General features: G+C 44.7%; 1 protein-coding gene across 23 annotated transcripts in view; it reads right to left on the bottom strand.

The window, feature by feature from the left end:
• The window catches only part of Map4k4 (mitogen-activated protein kinase kinase kinase kinase 4), a 137,910-nt gene that overhangs the window by 20,096 nt on the left and 95,277 nt on the right, over window positions 1–22,537 (bottom strand). For 4 of the 23 annotated variants that reach the window (XM_031367295.1, XM_031367302.1, XM_031367299.1 and 1 more), the window contains exons 9-19: window positions 22,352–22,430; window positions 20,861–21,036; window positions 18,751–18,823; window positions 17,480–17,690; window positions 9,921–10,082; window positions 7,147–7,233; window positions 6,371–6,589; window positions 5,486–5,647; window positions 3,062–3,292; window positions 2,164–2,270; window positions 586–737 (exon numbers count right to left, since the gene is read on the bottom strand). In XM_031367295.1, the coding sequence (XP_031223155.1) occupies window positions 586–737; window positions 2,164–2,270; window positions 3,062–3,292; window positions 5,486–5,647; window positions 6,371–6,589; window positions 7,147–7,233; window positions 9,921–10,082; window positions 17,480–17,690; window positions 18,751–18,823; window positions 20,861–21,036; window positions 22,352–22,430 (1,659 nt within the window). The remainder of the gene's footprint in view (window positions 1–585; window positions 738–2,163; window positions 2,271–3,061; window positions 3,293–5,485; window positions 5,648–6,370; window positions 6,590–7,146; window positions 7,234–9,920; window positions 10,083–17,479; window positions 17,691–18,750; window positions 18,824–20,860; window positions 21,037–22,351; window positions 22,431–22,537) is intronic. The other 19 variants (XM_031367317.1, XM_031367307.1, XM_031367316.1 and 16 more) reach the window with 12 other exon arrangements.

Here is a 22,537-nt window from a genome sequence, read left to right as displayed (position 1 = left end):
AGAAACACAGATAAATGCATGTCACAAACTGTCCATCGCCCACCCCCACCCCTAGCTTCCAATCCCCCCTGCTGACTTCAGTCAACCCCTCTCCATAGAGTCTGAACTCTGGGCTAAAACGGGGCCAAGGGACATGTTGGCAGCCTTCTGAGGGAAAGGCTCCCACTTCCCACTTAAGACACACATCTGTTTAATACATGCTTCCAAGTCCTGAGAAGAACACTGTGAGAGGACTTTTCAACTACTGCCACCAGTAATACACACTGACTACAGCACAGCCTGAGTTCAAAATGGAACAAATGTGTTCAAATCCCAGCTGAGGCATTTAGCTAATTCACCTTAGGCAAGGTATTTAATCACACTCAACTGTGAAGTGCCTACCATGGCACACGTGTGTGAAGCACTGAAAATACAGCCTTCATAGTAACATTATTGGGACTGCTTATAGCCTCAGCAATCTGTCAAAGTATCACTTTGTAAAATGCAGCTATCTGTAGATCCAGGCCTCCTTTTACACATGGAGGTCTGCTAATAAATTACAGCCATTGCTGTTCCCAGAGAGAGTGTGTAGGAGAGATAGCCTACATCTCACTCTGAAGCGTTCACCAGAGCCGCTCTGAGACCCAGGATGGGAGCCGGGCTGGGATCCTGAGTTGCTGGACCCTGAAGAACTGCCACTGCCTGGCCTGGGGACCAGCTTTTCCACTCTCTCCCAGAGAAGCCGGGGCTCAATACTGCTGTTAGGAAAGGAGAGAACAATGTCATCCCACCACACTACAGCAGAGACATGTGGAGACAGAGACAAGCCTGCAACAGTAGCGAACACAGCATGCTGCACACACAGAGTACACTGCACAGAGTACACTGCACACAGCAACACTGCACACAGAGCACACTATAAATACAGCATACTGCACACACAGGTCGATGCACACAGAGCACACTGCATACACAGTGTGCACCGCACACACAGCATACTGCACAGAGCACACCACACATAGCATGCTACACACACAGTACACACTGCACAGACAGCTCACTGCACATTACAAAGACTGTATTCAGGGCCAGCATCTTCAATATCTTAAACCCAAAAGATGCTGAACAGTGTCTTCTTGCTAAAGCACATGAAATCCATGGTATGTGTGAGGTGAGATATGACTGTTTACAGTTATAACCACTTCTGTCCTGTCTATAGACCCTACTCTTAATCAGAAATAATTACTCAGAAAACTTTCTGTATCTAGGTTGCCCTCATCTACTATGACAGCTCTCACACGTTAGATGCCCACAGTCCACTCTCTGAGATGTGTGGAGGAAGCAAAGCTGGTGAGGCTTTCTGCCATGGTCAGACCCATAGCACACATACACTGGGAAGAATCTGTGCCCTGGACACTGTCATAGGAGAGTGTCAGATCTCTCTGGTCATCAGCATTAAAAGGTTGCCTGCAGACTCTGAACCATCATCCACCTAGCCACTTGTACCAACACTGCCAACACCACAGGTCCACTGATGACCAAATTACCACACACTTCATGATATCTGCAGGGCAACGGTGACAAGTTTTCAGTAAGTGCACATGCAGCACATTTCACATCTGAGCAAACATCAGAGCAGCTACCTACATGTGACTCCAGCACCTAAACCCAGCTCACACCACCAAAAAGATGAAGCTTGCTTCATTGTAATTAAGTTAAATTCATACTTAGTCTCATTGGCCAATAGCTACTGCATCAGACAGAGCTACCCTAACACTTGGCTAGTGTGGAAGCCTATGGCAGCTTGTTAGTAACTCTGAGTCTAAACCCTCAGGATTCCTTCTAGACTAAAAAACCCTCTCAAATTACACTTCTTAGAACCCGTTCTCAATCCTCCCTTCTCTACCTTTTCAGAGAAATGTAGTTTTCATTTCAAAATTACAATACACACCAAGATTCAAATCTGTTTTGCACTACTGATCAATATGCTATTGCTGCTGTTGCTGCTACTGGTGGTGGTAGTAGAGGAGGTGATGGTGGTGTTGGGGTGTGTGTATGTGTGCAAAACAGATCATGTCTGTCTAGAACCTCAGTGCTGGAGGAGCACATTTATGAAAACAGACAACAGACGACTCTGAGAGACTGCGACCCACAGCACATTTTTTCCTGTCAGTTCTCTTTTACCTGGTGGAATTTCTCTGTCCTGCTTGGCTATTTTGCTGTCCACTGCCCTGCAGTGGGGAATCCCGACGGGAGAGGACAGGGGAACGAGAGGTCGTTCTGACAGGAACCTTTAGGTAGGAAACACGGCAGTTAAGACAGACAACAGAAGAACACCACAGCTCTCCTCCTCACAGTACACTTTACAACACAGCCTTCCTCAACCCGTAACGCCTGCCATGAAGCTAGCTCCTCCCTCCCCCGAATCTCCCCTGCTCCTGCAAGATCCAAACAGCCTGGCCCATCTCTACAGTCCTGTTATGCTGAAGTCATGTTTGGACTGAAGCGGGTGGCAGAGAACATACAGCAGCACTTCCCTGAGATAGTATGTGAGAATCACGAAAATAAGCTCAAAGAAATCCAACAACGGTCTACAAACAGATCAGCAGGAAGCAGAGACTGGCAAAGAAGCGAGAAAATATTCAGAGGAAGCAAATTCCAAGTGGAGGAAAAAATTCACTAAGATGTGCCTTTTAATCCTCTTGTACTATTAAGTACAATACGCTCAACTTTAAAGTAAAAAAAATCATTGTCTTGTTAATTTTTCCTCAAAAGATTTTTTTTTGTGAAATTCTTGATGTTATGCACAATGGGTAGCTTCTGTGTAAATTTACAATTCTACTTATTTAGAAGCATGTTGTTTAAAAGTTTAAATACTTTTTATTAAATTATGTTTAAAACCAGTCAATGATAAAAAGCTAACTGACCAGTGTAACTGCCGAGGTGGGGAATGGTTTCCCTCCACGAGAAGTCATTTGAAACTTCTTGCCCTTTAACCCTGGTGAAGTCACTGTTCCCATCATCACAGCACACAGTAAGTTTAAATAAAGAGAAAACAGCGCGTCTGTCTGTCTGTCCTTACCCTTGGAGGCACCTCGTCACTGTCTGATCTAGACCAAGCCTTTTGGGTGGGCTCGGGCACCTCCGACTTAGAGTCAGAGCTCTGACTGAGCCCCTCACTGCGGGAAGGTGGACATGGGTCCTGAGAGCGGAGATGGTGGTGTGCGAATTTGGGAGAAGGGTCACTGAAGGAATGGGATCTCGAGACAGGGGAGACATTGTTCTTGAGAGATGCCAGGTGGGACCACTGTACCTTACAAGAAAACAAAACACAAAACATTCAATGCGTTCTGCATACAACTAGCTTTTCTGGTCAATACTAAATCCCAAACAGGAGGTAGCAGAAGTGGAGGGTGAATCAGGGAGGCACAGTGTCAAGCAAGGAGCAGCCAACAGGCTCCATGCTGATGACAAGGCAAGAGGAAGAGCAAAGGCACACACATAGGGAACAGGGCCAAGACACAAACTGCAGACAGCAGTGAACAGGGGCATGTACAGACCCCGAGGGGAGAGTGACACACGCATGTCCATGACAGCACAGAGAGGTGGGGACCACAGGACAGAGACACTGCTGATCAGCAAACCTCCCCACATCTCAGACCCTGGGTCTGAGAATCTGACTGAGGAAGCACAGGACACATTTGTGCATGCACACACACACACTCTTCCTATTATAAGACTATAGCAGAGAAACACAACAACCACCAACTTTTCAAGTATACTAACATTTTTTAAATTTTCTCCCAATCTTAAAATGTTTTAAACCTAGCTGAGTTTACACTCCTAATTATGAAAAAAGCGGGATTAAAATTTCTTTTCCAAAATATCCAGTACCAAGACACCCCAGGCTGACCAGCATCAAGATACTCAGGGCTGACCAGTAGGGATATGCCTTTGAAATGAGGACTCAAGAACGTGACAATTTGCCAAGTGAATTTCTGCAGTCACTTTTAAAAACGTTCTCTCAAAAATCTATAAAATATTTTAGTAAGCAGTATCTGTAGCTCACTGCTGGAGAATAATAATAATGAGTTTAAGACAATTATGGAGGCTGTAACTCAGCACTTACTATCAATGTTTCTCGTACTGACTTGTCTGGCTTCTGCAGGTAAAACCAGCAGTTAAGACCCAGTACATAGTCTCTGTGGCTCACAGGCAGATCCAAAGAATCCTAGCTTTGGTACAATCCCATTCTACTAAAACATCTTAAGTGTTCACTGGGAAAGCAACCAAACAGATGTGTCACCAAATAATGCTAAGTGGGACTCAACACTAGGAGCCTCATGAGTTTCCCTCTTGCAGGTGAAAGCGTAGGCCGAGAGTACTCTGTGCAGGAAGAGAGGCGTCTCCTCTCCTGAAGCAGACGTTTCTGAAGTCTGCTGCTCAGAGCTAAGTCTGCCCTTGTATGGGGTTTAACTTTCAGGACTAACGTGCTTCTCACCAGGAAACAGGCACTAAGCTGAGCAGCAAGTGGCAGGTGACCCTTCCCACTGCCTCTGCTCTCATTCTCTAAAGCCCTCAGCTGCTATAGCTGCATAAACCCTACCCTCTGTGCCTCAGATCTGCTCTTCTCAAGCATCCCCTAGGAGGGGTAGTTACTGCAGAGCACAGTTAAATTCTCATGTGAATGCATCTGTCACAGGAGGGCCATTTCTTTTCAAAACCACCAACTTTTGTCCTAGGTGACATGCAAACACCAGGGCTGAGTACAGAAAGCTTAGAGATGTATGTGTGAGGCAGAGTAGCATGGAGGAGTGCCTAAACCCCTCAGGGGATGAGAATGTCTGCCATCTACTGTCCTTTCTAGATAACAAGGCTGCTTCTCTTCTGAGCATTCAGACAAGATAGAATATGGGACAGACTGAAGGAAAGGTCATCAACTGTCCTAATCTCTTACAGGAAATCAGTATTTAACCCACTACTCATAACCTGTTTTGAATCTTGATAGGTTTGAGAATCTGTTTTTTTAAAAACAACACCACAAAAATCAAAAACCCTTTCCAAGAAAAATTTACACATTCAGCCAAATAAATAGAAGCCTGTAGGAACCGCAAGGCCACCTTCAGCTTCCGAGGGTCCTTCGGGGAGCTGGGACCACAGACATAAAGTACTTACTCTAAAATATTCAGGAGAAAAGCTCCTGGTTGTCTTCTAACCTGCTTACGCAGTAAAACCAACTTTCTAAAAATCTAATTTAAAAAAATTAAGAGGAAGGAGGGACTTCACATCTGAGTTAAGGAGGGGGAAATAAAAATATCGACTGGAGATAGTCATAATGGGATCAGTAAAAATCTCAGACAACAACATAAACAAACAAAAACCCCCACAAGCCTCCTCTCCTATGCTGAACGCACGCCTCCTGTTCACTCCAGCTGTGAGACAATGAGCTACATGTGGCACAGGGAGCCACGCTGCATGTCTTCAGCAGCGAAGTTGCTGCTGCTACCTGTGGCTCCGCTGGTCTCTGCAGGGCAGGGTGCACAGACTCGGAGTTGCCATTGGAAAAAGATTCTGACCGGGAAGGCACGGGTGGCTCCAGTCCTCTGCCTGTTTGCTTAGCCTGGGCCTCAGGGGAGCTGTGGTTAGTCTTTCTAAATCTATCTTCCACCTGCATCAGAGAATTAGAAGACATGGCTCCAGGTTAGTAGGAAAGGAGAGAGATGAGGAGCGCGTAAGAGCAAAACAACTGAGAGAAAATGTGTTCTATTCAGCTCTGAGAAGAGAGGCTGCTAGCTGCACAGTGGTGGTGCTGAGCAGGAATGAGACTTGATAGAGGACTTTTAAAAATATATGAAAATGAAAAATAAGCAAAGCAGCTTCTAGAATATTCTCAGCACCTAGACTTTCATTACTCTATAGAGTAATTCAGAACAGAATTTGTCCGTGACTCTCCTCCCTGTGAAAGAGGATGTAGAAGAGAGCCATCTGCCGGCCAGGACTGCACAGTGCTCCTGGACACACCCACTTCCATCTGTCTAGCCCAGAGAGGACCACTTGGCTACATCCTCCTGGGAGGCTCTAGTCATCCAAATGCCACAACTGATCCAGTAAGAAATCAGGCTAAAAGTCCACTTCATCCTCATGCTAATTTAACGAGACTGACATTTCTCTCATTCACACATTAGAGAATAACAGTACCAGGCACTGTGTGTGTAATTTTCTTCTGATTTCTCTAGCATTTGTTAACCAAGGCATCCATGTAGAAAACAAAAGTGAGGACCTGGCTAACACCAAGGTTCACTCTAGCATTCACAGTGCAGCTCTCAACAGTCATTAGGGAGCGCCTAGCTTTCTCAGGACCAACATGTAAGCAATAAGGGAAAGCAGATACCTCCCGAGTTCTGTCAGCAAGGTCATAGTGAGGCTTGGGCTCTGGAGCATGGTAGCTTGGTTTGCTCCTGTCCTGCTGCTGCGGGGGCGGCGGCGGCTGCTGTGCGTGCGGCCTCCTGTGGTCGTGCTGTAGAGACAGGAGATATGCTTGTTCTTGTTGCAACTGCCTCTGGAGCCTCTCTGCCTGCCGGTGCTCCTCCATCTCCCGCCATCGGCACTCCTTGGAGAGGGAGAGGGTAACACTGAATCTGGGGACCGTGGCGAGCTCATCTCCTCTCTGGATCCCTTCTTAACTTTTGTTTTTTAAAATAACACTTCCCCCCTTGTTTATTTTTTTTTGCCCCCAAGGCAAAATGGCTAGGATTTTAAATAGCATGTTACCTGTGTAAAATGTGACAGCATTTGCTAACTGTAACATCATTTCGGAGTAAAGGAATTCAATTAAACATCAGATACAGTGGTATATATACACACATACTCAGCAAAAATCCTACAGCATGCACTGTGAGCCTGACACCTCCGGCATTTTCACATTCACTGAAAGCCAAGTTCTGTTTAAGAGTTGATAGGCATTTACCAACCAAGGAGTTAGCTTAACTACTGGGGAGTAAACTAAGGGCAGTTTACACTGTGCTTCATAGCATGACCAGAGGACATCTTCCCTGGAACCTGGCTGCCACAGCAAGCCCAAAAAGGTTTGATAGTCACTACAACTGACCAACCTGGGGAAGGGACAATGGCCCTGTGGTACGGAATGGGACAGAGGTGGGGCGTTACCAGTAACATGGCCTGCTCCTGGAGCAGCTGCTGCTGCAGGATTTCCAGGTGCCGCTGCTCCTCCTCTAGCTGCCGCCTGATGTACTCCTGTCACACAGAAATTACCCAGCAATCAGTATATCCAGAGGGAAGCATCTGAGTCACCTCTGTGGGTAACCAGCACTCCAGAAGCAAGACAGTCTGCTGCTGAGGACTCTGCAAAGGCCCCAAGCTGGGCAGTAAGCTGCAAGCAGTCTAACATATTGGCAAGATGCACATGGTGGTGTCTGAGCACTGCTGGTATTACACTATCATCACATCCAATACAGAACTGTAAAGGAGGCTAGCTTCCTCTTAAGGACAATAGACACCAGAGAAATAGGAAGGCATCATTTTAAATAAGAATGAAACAGCAATTTTTAAAACCTAAAACCCAAATCTATTTAAGATAAAAATAAAAAACCAAAAATCCCAAACCAACCAAACAGGATTTGTGCTTTTGTTAATGACTCCAAAGGTTCCTGGAATAATGGCTACAGTCAGAAGATGTGGTCAGAGTCATGGACCATGGGCATTTCTCTACAGGTAAACTGGCCAAGCCCAAGCTGGTGAGCTTGTATCTGTGTAGTGTGCACAGGCACAAGTGCACGGGCAGACTGATGATGTGATAGCGGGAAAGCATGACCACTGGGTCACAGAGGAAACAGGTAATCTCGTACAGAGCACAGCAGAGGTAACCTGCCGCCCTGACATGCTTAAAGCCCTTAGCTCAAGTTCCAGTCCTGGGGATGGGTAAATGAGAGGTGAGAACATGCAACCCTGCAGTTAAACAATTCCTATTAGTACACACGCATCAGGAAACCTAACTCCAGGTCCATCAGAGACAAGCCACAGCACCCGCTGCATACTTTCAGTCCCACATTAAGCAAGAGGACCTACCTGTCCTAGCAGGGGAGCAATAGATGGGCATGTGGGAGAACTGTTCCACAGAGGTGTGTTATGTGTCTATAGTGAGCACTTCCTCCCAACCACCCCATTTCATGACACATGCCCTAAAGTAAAAAGAGCCAAAGATACACCTGACCACATGTTTGAGTTAACAATAGTTCTGGTCAGAAGAATACCAGACAACAGAGAAACAATGGCCTGCAAACACTCAGAACACCACATCTTATAAACCACACCAAGCACCCAAAGACTTTAGCTTATACCTGACACGCCAAGAGCATGCTAAGGCATCAAGTGGCTTTGTGATAGACATGGCCTTAGCTGTCTGAGAAAGAAATCTGTGTCTCAAATCATTTCTTTTTTGAACATAACAGAAGTTAAATCATAACTTGAAAGATCAAGTTACTATAAACATTTGTTTTCCGACTTTAAAATGCAAGAAAACTGGGAAAAATCACATGCTATGCAAACTACAAAGATCTCGACATACAATGTACATAGAGAATGCAGCATATATACACTCTCGTGGGAATATGCCGTACACCACAACAAAGGAAGAAATATTTACAATAAATAAATGAATGAATAAAAAAATAAAAAGCAGAGTAAAACAACCAATTTTAAGAAATCCTAAAAGTGCAGGGTACTTGCTATTCATAACATCTTTTTCAAGGTTCTTCTATATTTTATATTTATGAGTGTTTTGCCTGCATGTATGCTTGTATACCATGTGTATGCACTGCTGGAAGAGGCCAGAAAAAGGGCACTGGATCCCTGGAACTGAAGTTATAGATGGTTTTAAGAAGCCATGTGGGGGCTGGGAACTGAACCACAGTCCTCTGGAAGAGAAGCCAGTGTTCTCAACTGCTGAGCCATCTCTCCAGCCCTATTCACAAAATCTTAAGAACTAAAATGCCACCATCAAGTTTCTTGTCACAATCAAAGTTGGAACCATGCCCGGGTGACTTCTGACAAGTAGCGGGTAGCATCTCACAGATTTGTAGCTGCCAGGTGTAAGCATGATAAAAACATTAATAACTAACTACATAAACAAATAAGCCCTGCTATTAGGGCCAAGAGGTAGACTCTAACAGGCAGGCTATACCATGGAGACTCTAGAACACGGGGACATGTGCAGACCCTGGCTTAGACACGCACAGCCCAGGAGGAGTGTCAAGGCCAGTAGCTGGATCGCTGTGTTTGGAAGATAAAATCATGTTTGTTAGCACTTTAAATATGAACTCTAATTCAAAGTGGCTTCCATTCATTGACTTTCTTCTTTGTTCAAAGCTAGCACAGATTGAACAATTCAAAGACAGAAAAGCCATATAAACTAAGAAGTTATTTTCTGTTTGTATAAATAATCTAAGAAATTTACAAATAAGCGCCACAAGGCAATAATAAAAGTACAAGTATACAAAAACTGGTTTTTGTACTGTAAACACTACAAAAAAAAATCTTCAATGCTACAAATATACCTGCAAACTCAGACTACAGTACTCACTCAGCCAGTAGATACTTTAAGCATTTAATCAATAGTTCCCTTAAAGTTGGTTTTGAATTTCCCTGTCTGAAAGTTACCATCAACCAGATATTTGGAGCTCAAAGGATGTAAGCCAAGCCTGTAAAGATATATTCAGACATCTGTCATGTGTCAGCCTCTTCAAGACTCAAAGGGTCTTTACGCTGTAGCAATTTTTATTCTTTTTGAAGATAAAGCATCAAGTCATTGGAGATACTTAAACCTGAGTGTGCATGCACACACGTGTGCACTTGCCTCACCTCCCAGGACCCAGCTCCAGGGTTAGAGGCCACAGACACCTGCGTCGACATTCTTGAAAGCTCACCTGCTCCCTCTCTACTCTCCTCTTCTCTTCTTCTGCCCGTCTCCTCTCTTCCTCTTCTTTACGCCGCCTTTCCAGTTCCTCCAGCCGCCTCTTCTCCTCTTGTTCTCGCCGCCGCTGCTCACGCTCCTGCTGCCTCCTGGCTTCACGCTCTCTTCTTTGTTGCTGCAGAAGGAGAACTGTGTAGTTACCAGGAGTCTACAACTGCGGCTCTCAGGAGATTTGCTGGCGGTGATAAGCAGGTGTAAATGAGGTGAGTTCTGGACCCTGGCTGTACTGGTCAGTTAATTCTGCATCACCCTGCAGCTTCCCCACAAACGGGTCAAAGGTGTAATGTTTTTGTGAATCCTTGCGGGGGTTTGGCTTCCACTTTGAAAGCAAGCATCCTCAGTACACACTGAAGCACTTAGATGTCACCAGATTTGTCATTCATGGGCATCACTAACTATCTAGAACCTTTAATCAGAGAAGAAAGGAAGAGATGAATAAAGGGTAGAAGAAAGGACAAAGAAAGATAAATATCTGAAAAATGAGAAATCTACATGAGAAAACAACAAAAAGAAATGAAAATCAGCAGAAGAAAGCAAGCGCCACCATCACTGCTAGGAATACCTCAAAGCTACCAAGGAGGAAGTGTGAATGTTGCTGTCCCCGGCTTTGTACCAAACACTTAACCTTTAAGGCTAGTTGGTGTTCCTGGTATAATTCTCTTTAGAACCCTTGGAAGTCAGGACTGCCTCCCTACTGTATAGAAAACAGGCTCAGAAAAATAAACTGACTTGTCCAGTGTCTCTACCCAAAAAAAGCCTCTGTCGAATGACTGTTCCACCTGTAACGCCTTCTACAGCTACATGTGGCCTAGCACCCCACAGACAGAGAGTACACTCAACTCAGAGACTCAGCTTGCTCTACACATGCACACAGCACACAGCACACAGCAGTGGGCACCACAGCAGCTCCCCTAGCTGACTGTTCGTGTACAACACACCATGTGTCAGTACAGGGCATCCATGCCACAGAGTCTAAGCTTTGTCAGTTCTTTCCACGACTGCGGGAGACCAAGCGCTGTACAGTACATGGCCACTAGTCACAGCACCCCACTGAGCACCTACACTGGAGCTGGCATGAATAAGGAAGCAAGTCCTCTAGTGGCTACTGCACTGGACAGCACCTCTGCAGCTCACTCACCCTCCCAGAAAGAGAAAACTGGTACAGTTCACAAACCCCGTCACACAGAAGCTAACGACAGGACAAAGTAAATAAAAATAGTATATTAGTATAGAAGTTTATAATGGATTACAATAGAAAGATTGGTAGAAGCTGAGTACCCATTCTGAACTCTCTCTACAACACTCATGTTTGCTGAAGTAGCAATGATTTCCTGGAAGCACAAGAAACGTCCTGTGTGCCCCGCAACTAGGCAGGGCAGGGAGGAGCTACCTCGCTCTCACGTGTACTGGCACCGTCCTCCTCCCAACTGAGTTCCTGACGTGAGTTTGTTTTATTGGTGTCTGCTTTTAGAAGCATTAACTTAGTGCACACAGCTCACCTAGGTTGGAGGCAAGGTCATACAAGAATGGAATGCAGACAACTACAGTTGCGATGGCAAAGGCCCTATCACTCCACCTGCCCCTTGCTACACATTTCCTGCTGTTAGCCCACCTTTAGAGCTTTTAAAAATATTAGAAAAAAGAAAACTCAGACTACACATGAATGTTTCAAATTCAATGAAAAAAAGAGAGCAACTGAGAACCTGTGTAGTGAAATATTCACCAGCCAGGAGGTCCCACATACGGCGCACTTCCAGCCTTCTAGCCAACACTCATCCTGCCCTCTATCTTTTCGGCTCAGATCTAATGCAGAGCTCCATGCCCACAATTTCCAGAGATATAATACCTTTATTCTTTCCTATAAACTAGGTACAAAAACCAAATTTCTCCTACCATAGGTCTCTATGAACAAGCTAGCATAACTGAAAGAAACTCAAGAATCATACTTAAAATGAACATCTGGAGCCTTTTCCCTTCAAAGTAAATGAAGCTACAGCCTATCATATTTCCTACAGAGCAACAAGAAAACCTTGCCAGGTCACTGCATGTAATATGCAACAGCTAAGAACATGATCATTCTTCTAACTCTGATAATAACAATTACTGAATTTTTGCCAGCTGGGAAAAAGCAGTTTCAAGTATAAGTTATTTAACTCCACTATATATTCCTGGTTGGATACCATTTCCAAAGGAAAACATCTTTTGAATTTTTTGGCTGTATACAATATGGTACAAATAAATCAAGATGACTTCTGGCTAGTGTGAGGTTGGAGTTTTGGGAATGTTCTTTTATTTGCTAATACTTTAAAATCTGGGACCTGTGAGCTTTCTCCTTCAAGTGTTCTCCCAGGCTGAAGACACACAGGTTGATGGACCTCTGAGAGCATCTGTGTCAGTGCTGAAGCCCGCTGACAAGGCAGGGCCACTGCAGAAGGGACTGTCTCAGATGCTGTCTGCAAAGGACCCTCCTTAGGATTAAAGAAAACTGGTGAGTGGAAAATCAGTCACTCTCATGGAGTGTCATCACACTCAAGATTGTCACGTGGTATACCAACTACATGCAAGGAGGCAATGGCCAACACAAAATGAAAGGGCATATTCTCTGAGCAGGAAGAAGTGAAAGGGGCAAAAATCTTAGGAACCTGCACATATGTAAAAATCTCTAGCTAAGCAAACAATGTCCCTATAGACTGTCTGAGATGCTGTCAGCATCTCCTCTCTGCTATTGAATACTTGGAGACCAGTGACTGGACACTTAGAACAAGACCACAAACTGCCTTGCTCAGCAGCTTTCAGAATGCCCTCTCTGTCTTCAATGCAGGGGCTCTACATGACATATGGGCCTTCACACAGGTGGCCCCCCCTCCTTTCGTTCATGTGGCTTGTTATGTTGCCCAGACTGGCTTTGAATTTTCAATCCTTCTGCTTTAGTCTCCTGAGCGCTGGAATGGCAGCAGATGCCTGACAGAAATGTTTGTTTCTTAGTTCTAGAAATTGTGTTGAGCTATTTCCTATATGTTTTCCCTAACATATCAACGCCTTAGAATGTCTCCTGAAGGCAAGCTGGGACTCCTAGATCAATAGGTGTTTTTTTGTTCTATTATCAGCAACTTGTTTTTTCTTCTTTCCCTAGTTTCTAAGGGTTTTAAAACACCCCAGGAATCCTTATTTTTGAATATTCTTCTTTACGAATATATGTCCTCTTCTATGAATATTTATATGAGAGATGGTTTTTCTCTGTCCTTATTTCGTGTCTTTTCTTCAAAATCCTCCTTGTTCTATTGTTGGGGACCACATCTGGGGCCTTGCATGTGTAAGGCACGCACTATTCATCTCAAACTCTTCCATGGTGAAGACACTCCTCAGGTCTGGTCTTCACTGAGCACTTCCTCTGAGGACATGAAAACTCCCCTGTGAGTGGTCCATGGATGGCAACAACTCACAGCCTGATCTCTTCCTACAGCTGCATGTTCTTTGTACTGGACAGGGGTGTCTAGAGAGGAACTTTACAATATTCAGTGAAACCCCAACATCCTACAAAGTCTGGGGAAAGACTGTGGCAAAGAGAGGGCATTTGTAACACATGTGGCTGTGGTAGTGTGTGACTGTGAGCATGTCAAAAGAACACGTAAGAACTTACAAGAGGTTCTTATAAACAAGACCACAGTCTGGAAACAGCCAAGCCCTGCTGCCTGGACAGTCAAGGCCCTGGCTGTGGGGTTCTGGGTCCCTGGGGACACTGCCTAACATTAAAGCTGGAGCCGTGAGAAGGCAGCACCAAGCCAACAGAGATCCCCGAAGTCAATGCTATTGCAGTGGCAAGAGAGGACGGGGCTCCCACTCCTCTGAAAGGTGTGCAAACCCTCTGTGAAAGTCTTCCGAGGCAAAAGAGTTGAGAATTTTCCTCCTAAACACACAAAACCACAACAGACACATGACAGCTTGCCAACTGTTGCTGAGAAACTGCCTGATGCTAAAGCTGGACATCAGTGTTAACCCCACTTCACAACAAAAGTCTCTTTTCTCGCATTGCTCTTTGTTTTTAATTCACTCACTTCTACATCTCTCAACTGGAATATCTGCGTGTCTCCCAGGGAGAGGAAGGAAAAGAAAGAACGTCATTGGGCAGAAGCTCCATGCCACCCTGGAGGAAAGCAATCCCCAAACACAAAGCCACAGCTCAGACTCCAGGGTTAAATACAAAAGGAAGAGCACAGAGTAGAAATTATTATTTTTTAATACCTACAGAAAGAACAGGACAGGGAAAAGTGGGTTTCCTATGGCAGAGCTCATACACAGGAGGATGAACAAGCAGCAGAGAAAAGAGCCAACAGCTTGAGAGAAAAGACTAGCCTGCATGAGCTCAGCACACTGTGCCTTCCTGGGACCACACGAAAGGCAGGAAGCAAACAATTCAATGTCAGCACGACCAGAGGACAGACTCCAGGACATCGGAGTGAGCTGACAGCCAAGGGGCAATCACCTGTGCTTAAGGTCTGTGAGGCTGGCTGATCAGTACCATGTGACAGAGAGCTGGATTTAATTCACCTGGGGTTTTTTGTCTCTTTAATAACCATTCAGTGCTCATCTGTGTTTGACCTAATGTCCAGGATTACTAGGTAAATCCTTTTGGAATGTACGAACACTCAGCTTCTACCAACCTATAGGTTAAGAGGTCATCAGCACCTGGGTGTGTACCAGGATTCCCACACTTCACTAACCCCCCCCCCAACACACACACACACACACACACACACACACACACACACACACACACCTGATGAGAAGAAGTGTCTTCACTCACAGCTGTCCTTGTTCAACTGAAACTTCATGAAACTGTTATCATGTGGGCCTGGAGTATTTGGGGTAACATGATCTGTCCCTAGCCATTTTCATTCAAATCCGGCTACAGAGTATACTCTGTAGTATTCCCTTGGAGGCAAGAGTTGCATCTGTGTGTCCATACAAAGCACAAAAGCAAAACACAAGTACTTCTTTCAGATGAAGGACCTCTGTAAAGAAGGAAAAGGACACACCTTGCTGCAGCAAGAAGTTTTATGGCAGGTGCTAAAAGGCAGGCTTCTGTATCATGGGTTCCCTTACTCCTGATTTCTAAGCATCTTATGCTGGCCTAAGAAAGCAAGCTGTTTAGGCTTTGGGTTGCTCTTATTTTAATTACATTCATTCAGGGTGCAATGTGAGCAGTACGCTGCCACAACACACTCATGAGGTCAGAGGACGACCTGGAAGAGTCTGATTGCTCCTCTGTCATGTGGGTCCCAGGGACTGAACTCAGGTCAGACTCAGTGGCCCAGGTTTTCATTTTTAATATTCAGGCATCTTGTGAGACTAAGAATCATCACCTACACTGTTCATAACAAGAATTTCAAACGGCCCGGCTTGCCTTTTATTGAAATAGCTACAAAGCACTTAACTTCAAAAGATTCCTAAATGACCGCTCTGGAACCTGGGGTGCAAATAACAATGCTGAGAGCTACCTCCAATTAAAGAAAACCAGCCTCCGGAGTTAAGGAAGTTCTCTTTTAATTTCCAATGAAGGAGAAGGCCTCCTAGGAGCCCAACAAGGGGATCTGTTTGTTTGCCACCCCAGTGCCTAGTTCTGTTTTTAAGGGTTGATTTTTACTGTTTGAGAATTTCACAATGCATATAATATGTTTTGATCAAATCCGTCCCTAGCTCTCAGTTTCCTAACTCCATCTGTCCTCCTTTCTCGTCTTTCTTCCATTTTATTTGTAGCAAGTGAGTGGTTAGCCTGTAGGTATGTGTATGGAACCATGTGCTTGGTGCCTGTTAGCCTGTAGGTATGTGTATGGAACCATGTGCTTGGTGCCTGGGAAGTCAGGAGTGGTTGTGAGCACTGGCTGCTGAGAATCAGACTGCAAGTGCTCTTAACCCTAAGCATCTCTCCAGCTGCTCCTGTGCTTAAGGAAAGTGAGGGCTACAGTGATGCTGAGTGTGAATATTAATTAGCAGACCAGTGAGAAGGTGTGAAGCAGACATCTCTAACTCGAGGGGCATCTTTCTCAGGCCTCACCCCACACCCTGTCATCCTCACGGCCTACCCCACAGACGCTAGCTAGCTGCCCACCAGTCTCACTACTGCCGCCTGAAAGCCACCCGCACCACCTGTGCTACAAACAAACTGAAGATCTAGTCCCTAAGACAAATTACTGCCCCACGGGGTAACCCTTACACTTGTGTGGCAGTGGGGCCCAGCCCAGGAACACAGTAGCAGACATGGCCAGAGCCTCCTGTCCCTTACCTCAAGTCAGAAGCAAGCTCATTCCAGTTTTCTACTCTGGTCACAGAACAGTGAGAATAATCTTACATATTTTAGAAATGATCTGCAACAAGTACATTTTTAAAAGTGAAATACTCAGTGATTTTCCCCCTAAAAGTCCAAACTTAGTATTATTTACATTATCTCCCTCAGTGAGGCATACTGGCTTTCCAAACAGCAAACAGATCCACAGAATAATCAAAGACACCACTGCCAACATACACTATCCCATGACCTAGGCAACAAGCAGCATGTTTAGTCAAACTAAATCCTACTGGAAATTCATTACAGGGCTTTATCTTTGGCATTTCTTCTACTAGGAAAAACAGTAAGAAGCAGGAAAAAAAAAGATGTTCAAATCAAATGATGAATGAGAAATTGTGGGGTTGTGGCATATAATGTAAAAGGCAGTCAAGAAAGAAAATTAAAAGTTTTGATTCCCAAGTGAATTACAGGGAAAGAGTATATTTGTGTGAATCAAAAATAAAAATGACCTATAAGTAATTACATTACCAGTGTTTATAGTATCAATGCCTTTCATGAAAATGGTGCAAACTATACCTACCATAAAATACAAGTAACTTTACTGACTATTCTGCTTTCTGAACCCCTTTTTAAAAAAATGTATTTATCATGTATGTGTATGGGAGGGGAGGCATGTGCACGTGCACGCACACGCAACGGGGTCAGAGACAACTTGCTAGAGTTATTCTTTCTCTCTCTACACTACCCAGGACCTGGGATCAAACTCAAGTTGCTGCGCTGGGTGCAAGCATCTTAATCCCTGGAGCCATCTCACTGGCCTTAATGCTTTATTTTAAATCCACCCCAAACCAAAGGCATTTAAAGAATAATGCTTTTCATATGAAAAAGTCTGAAGTTTCAGAAAAATGTAAAACTGGGTCACAAAAGCCAAGAATGGCAGAGAAATGAGGTCAAGTCTAAGAAAGTCAAGCTAAGCACAGTGGAAACACGTCTTGGGAGGTCCCGCTCCTCTCGATATGCACATAAGTGTTGGCAGATCCTCCAGGAATGTGAAGCCGTTAGTGCACAGCCACACATCCCTACAGAAGTTCTCTGAGTTGCTGCAGCAGAGCAGGGGCCGACTACCTCACTACCTGTAGCTCCTATTTCGTCAACAAGCTAGCAGGGTGTCTGATGTGAACATGGGTAAGGAAGAGGAAAAAAAGCACAGAACTTGTCTTTTCTACCTCTTCCAGCCGCCTCCTCTGCTCTTTCTGCTGTTCAATCCGCTTCTGCCTCTCAGCCAGCAGCTGCCTCTTGTACTCCTCCTGTTCCCGGAGCTGTTGCTCCTGCAGAAGCTGCTGTCTCCGAAGAGCCTCAGACCGCTCCTTGTTCTCCTGCTGCAGTCTCAGGAAATCGCGTCGCAGAGTCGACTCTCCAGGCACATTGACGATGGAACTGCAGGGGACAGGGCTGTCAGGGTTCCATGCATCTCCTGGGCCTCGGAGGGTGTGACCCAATGGGAACACCCAGTTCCCTTCACGGGGCTACTGACTGGGCCCAGGAGTTCAATCAACAAGTCTACCAGGAAGACTATGCCTACTTCTCCAAAGGCTTCCTTCATCCTCTATCATTTAGTAATGTCTGAAACTGCAGTCCTAGTAGACGAGAGGTTCTGCTCGGGTTCTCCTCTTCGCTCATGGCTGGTCTCCCTCTGGTCCTCAGAAGTCATCCACTAGTCTCAGCATCCCTCCTTTTTCATCTGGCCTACACCAAGCCTGCTTTGTTCCCTGACACTATGTTTTATCAGCAGCAGGCCTTACGGGAAACTTGTGAATAAGCTTTGCATGAAAACTTAGCTATTATTTTCTATGTTGGGGGCTGTTTCCCAAGCTTGTATCATACAGAGCAATAAACACCTCCTTAAGCCTCTGTGTCCCTCTTTGAATCTCTATTCCCAACTCATGACTCCCATGAGTCTTAGTGTAACCTTCATCTTGGTTTTGTTCTGTACTCAACAAAGGTAAGGCCAGAGGTAGGATGGTTGCAGGCAAACCTATTACTAAAGTAAAAATATGAAAAAGTAAACCCATTCTTCTTAGCCTGGCTTCCCTGAGATAAAGCAGGCAGAAGACACCTGAAGAATGGAGGCCAAAGCTGGCAACCACATCTGCACGTAGGGAAAATAAGACTGTGGGAAAGTTCCTCAGCAGAGGGCCTGCTGGCCTCTGAGTGGCATGCTTCTCTGTGTGGGACTGACTTATGTCCAGCAGCTGACTTGTCCCATTTGTGCCTTCTGCAGCAATGAATGCCAGAAGCATGATCTCCTCAGCCTCAAACAGAAAACTGGGTTAAGAACAAAACTAAAAACTAGGCAAGAGTCTGGGAATTGTTCACAGAGATCTGTCATGGGGTGAGAAAAATGGCAGACAGGAAGCAAGCCAGTGTTATCCACTGCTCCATTCGAGCCTCACAGAGTGTGGGCGTCGGTGAAGCCTGGGGAGGCTGGCGTCTGTACCTTGGCTCTCCCTCCTGCTCAGGCACTTCTTCCTCCTCCTCCTCGCTCCCGCTGTACTCGTACTCCGTCTCATCTGAAAGACAAGGCCGAGAGAAAGGGAGAGCTCAGATCCTCAGAGGTGCCTGTGCAGGCAAGCATTCCCAGAGTCCGAACGACCAAAACCAAGATGCAATTTATAGAAACGGCATGAGGAGAAGAGTGGCTGACTTCCCGTCAAAAGTTAGCAATTCTGAGCTGGCTACACTCCCTACAGAAGAGCCGGTCTTTCTCCACTGATAAAATCCAGTAAGTGGGACTTTCTGTGATTGAGTACACACCGAAAAATAACTCAACAGCATCAGCATATTCACACACAAAAGAAGTATTACACTGACAAAAACAAACAGATGATCGATACATAGATTACGGAAATAACAGATATGTTAAAAATTCAGAGATCTCAAGTACTGGTCTAGAGAAATGAAGAAGCTAAAGCAAACTCAGCACATGACAAGAAACGAAGAGCAGAGTAGAAAGTACCGAACAGACACGGGAAGAGCGGTACACCAAAGCGGTCGCCACATCCAGTTCTCTGAAAAGATCAATAAGACTAACTCCCAGTTAAACTAGTAAAATAAAGATGAAAAGCAAACTGTCACCATAGAGCCAATGAAACCCAAAAGATTCTTAGAAAATGCTCTGAAAACTTATATTCTAAAGGTTGGCAAATAAAGAAATGAATAAACTTCTAAATGCCTACTGTTTACCACAATTAAATCTGTAAGATATAAGCATTTAAATGGGTCCTTAACAAGCACTGAGACTGAGATCAGTGACTAAGAAGTGTAAGTATGGCGGTACAGATGCAAGGAAGGTTGCTGCCAAATCATGAGGATGTCTCGCCACTCCACGCGAAAGAAGGGGAAGACCTACCAGACTCATCCTATGAAGCCAAGATGACCTACCAGCAAAACCCAAGAAAGATTGAATGAAAGAACATTAAAGGCCAATTTCTCTAAGGAACACTGGGTTTCTTACATTCCTAACAAAATACTTGAAAGCTGTATTCAAGCCATATATAAAGACTAGATAGACAATCAAAATGGCTTTATCTCAGGGATGCAGAGCTCTGCCAAACAAAACAAACAAGCAAAAAAATACATGATATAAATAAATTTTTCAGGACAGAGCTCCAAATGAGAAAAATCCTGACTCATAGCACACACCCATTCCAGTATAGGGGAAGCTAAGATGGAAGAAGAATCATTGTGAATCTTCAGCTTATGCTATAGTGAGGCCCTACTTAGAAAAAAAAAAAAGTCCTGAAGAAAGAAGGAGCACAAAACCTAGAGTACACTTCTAAATAGTAATAATGGCTATATATGGCAAACCTACAAACTTCACTGTACTAGATGAGGGATAATGAACACACTCTCTAAAACCTAGAACTAGACACTTATTTGATACAGGTGTTTCAAGTCCCACCCAACTAAAGTGTCAGATGTAAAAGGTATAAAGATAAGAAAGAACTCAAAGTATTGCTAATCTCAGATACTTAAAGATCCTGCAGGATACAGAATTAACATACAAAACCCAGTAGCTTCCCTATATGACAACCACAAACTCACTGAGAAAGAAACAAGTGTCCAGGAATAAACCTGATGCAGAACCTACGATGAACTCATTATGCCACTTGAAAATAACACCACATAGCAAAATCTTCCTGTACTTAAAAAAGTAATCCAAAACATACATATGACAGAAGACTCTGCACAGCCAAATCAACCTTCAGGGAACTGAGGCATATTTCACACTGTTTACCCACACTTGTGTCAGTGTATGGCATATGACATAAAACCAGACAGGAATCACAAGAGGGGAGGCGGGCTGTTGAGGAGGTTAGCATCCGTGGTCTTGCTCTTGCTGGGTAAGTGTGCAGGAAGGCCCAGGACCATGTGACGGGACGAGGAAAGAGGGCGTTAGGGAGGAAGAGCACAGAGGGAAAGAAGTGGAGCTCAACAACAGCAGCCTGTACTTAAAATGTCAGATTGAAACCTGCTGCTCTTAACACTGGTCTATGGCCTCTTAATGCAATGCTAGAAAGGCAAACTTAAAGGAACCTCCGTAATACCTTTCTCGCCTCTCTTCTTTCTGGTCCGGTCTATGTGATCCTTAAGTTGGATTCGAACCTGCCTTTCATTGGGCTGATCCCTTATGAAAGGGTGTTTTAAAAGCTGCTCTGTAGAGGGCCGCTGCATGTAATTCTTCACCAGGCAGCCTTCTATAAAGCTGAAAAACTTCTTTGACCTGTAAAAGGAAGTGAAACGTATCATCAAACTTTTATCACAAAAGTAAAGCTCAAAAATACCAGTGACAAGCCTGAAAACCATTCTGTGACCAGACCTGCAGTGTACACTAACAATCTGCACCAGTCAGCAGTGTCACTGCGACCACACCTGCAGTGCACACTAACAATCCGCACCAGTCAGCAGTGTCACCGTGACCACATCTGCAGGGCACACTAACAATGTACCACACCACTGTCACTGCGACCACACCTGCAGTGTACGACAAACAACATACCACACATAAAAGCAGCCAGGTTTAAAGGAACAGAGTTTAAGGCTAATGTTTCTCATTAACCATTATATCATGGAGCAGGCAGAGGCACAGGAACAGAGAAAGGCCTTCACTAATGTGGGGTTCAGGGAGGCGCACATATGATAATAGGTGTCATAACAAACACAGAGATGAGCAAAGGGCCTGCCTCAGTGGGCAAATGCAGGACATCTACGGACGCTTCAGCAGCCTTACACTGGCTCGATGCATCAGGTCCCAGAGTTTAGTGGACAAAGGCAGAAATGACAGGTTTTACTTTGTGCATGTGTGTGCACAATGCAGGTGGGACGAAGGACTCTTGTCACCCTCCTTTGTGCCATAGATACTTTTAGAGCTTTGTCCTATTCCCATTCCCAGCCCAGTGTGTGAAGACTCATGCACAGCCCTAACATTGGTTGGGACATTTTATAAAACATTACTGTATCTGCAACGCACCCTAACCCCAGACAGGAGCTTGCTCTATTACCCAGAATGCTTTTAACTCCTAGGTTCAAATGGTTCTCCTGTTGTAGTCATAATTATAAGTTTCGGGGCCTGCAAACATACACCATGGCCCCAGACACCCTTCATCAATGTTAAAATCTATTACCAAAGGACTTTCAACACATCTTTGCCATTTTAGTAGGAAAATGTTCTGCAACATATTATACTTAAAAGATGTTTAAACCTTAAACATTAAAACATAACCTTTTCTTCATATTATAGGGCTTTTAGAAGTCACTTGTAAATCAAATACAATGTATCAACAACAACAACAGAAAGAAATCAATGCACCTTAGACTGTTTAAGGGTGCTGGCTTCATAGTACTGAAGTTAGGGTGGCCAGAATTTTATTCCTGAACAAAGTGAAACTATAGGGGTAGGGAGAGAAGAAAAGAAAGGCATAGAAAACAGGGGAGGAGAGAGGGACCAGGGAGGGACCGATGGAGTAGTAGAGAGATGAAGAGAGGGGGAGAGAGATAAGGAAGAGGTGGGGAGGGAAGAAAATCCATACACGGCTTACCATTTTTTTGACTTCAGCCTGGGAGGAGGGTTTCTAGGGATGAGAAACAGCGCTCTCATTGGATGCATGTCACAGAGAGCTAGGAAAGGAGATGGCTGTGTCAGTAAGGCACATATTTACTCTCTCTTGACCACTGGGGTTCATGTACAAATAGTTTCATTCACAAATAATTGCCACAAATGGCAA

The sequence above is a fragment of the Mastomys coucha genome, unplaced genomic scaffold (genome assembly GCF_008632895.1).
Source record: "Mastomys coucha isolate ucsf_1 unplaced genomic scaffold, UCSF_Mcou_1 pScaffold14, whole genome shotgun sequence".
NCBI lineage: Eukaryota > Metazoa > Chordata > Mammalia > Rodentia > Muridae > Mastomys > Mastomys coucha.
Note: the sequence above shows the minus strand (reverse complement) of the source record. Positions and strands in the feature narration are given on the sequence as shown.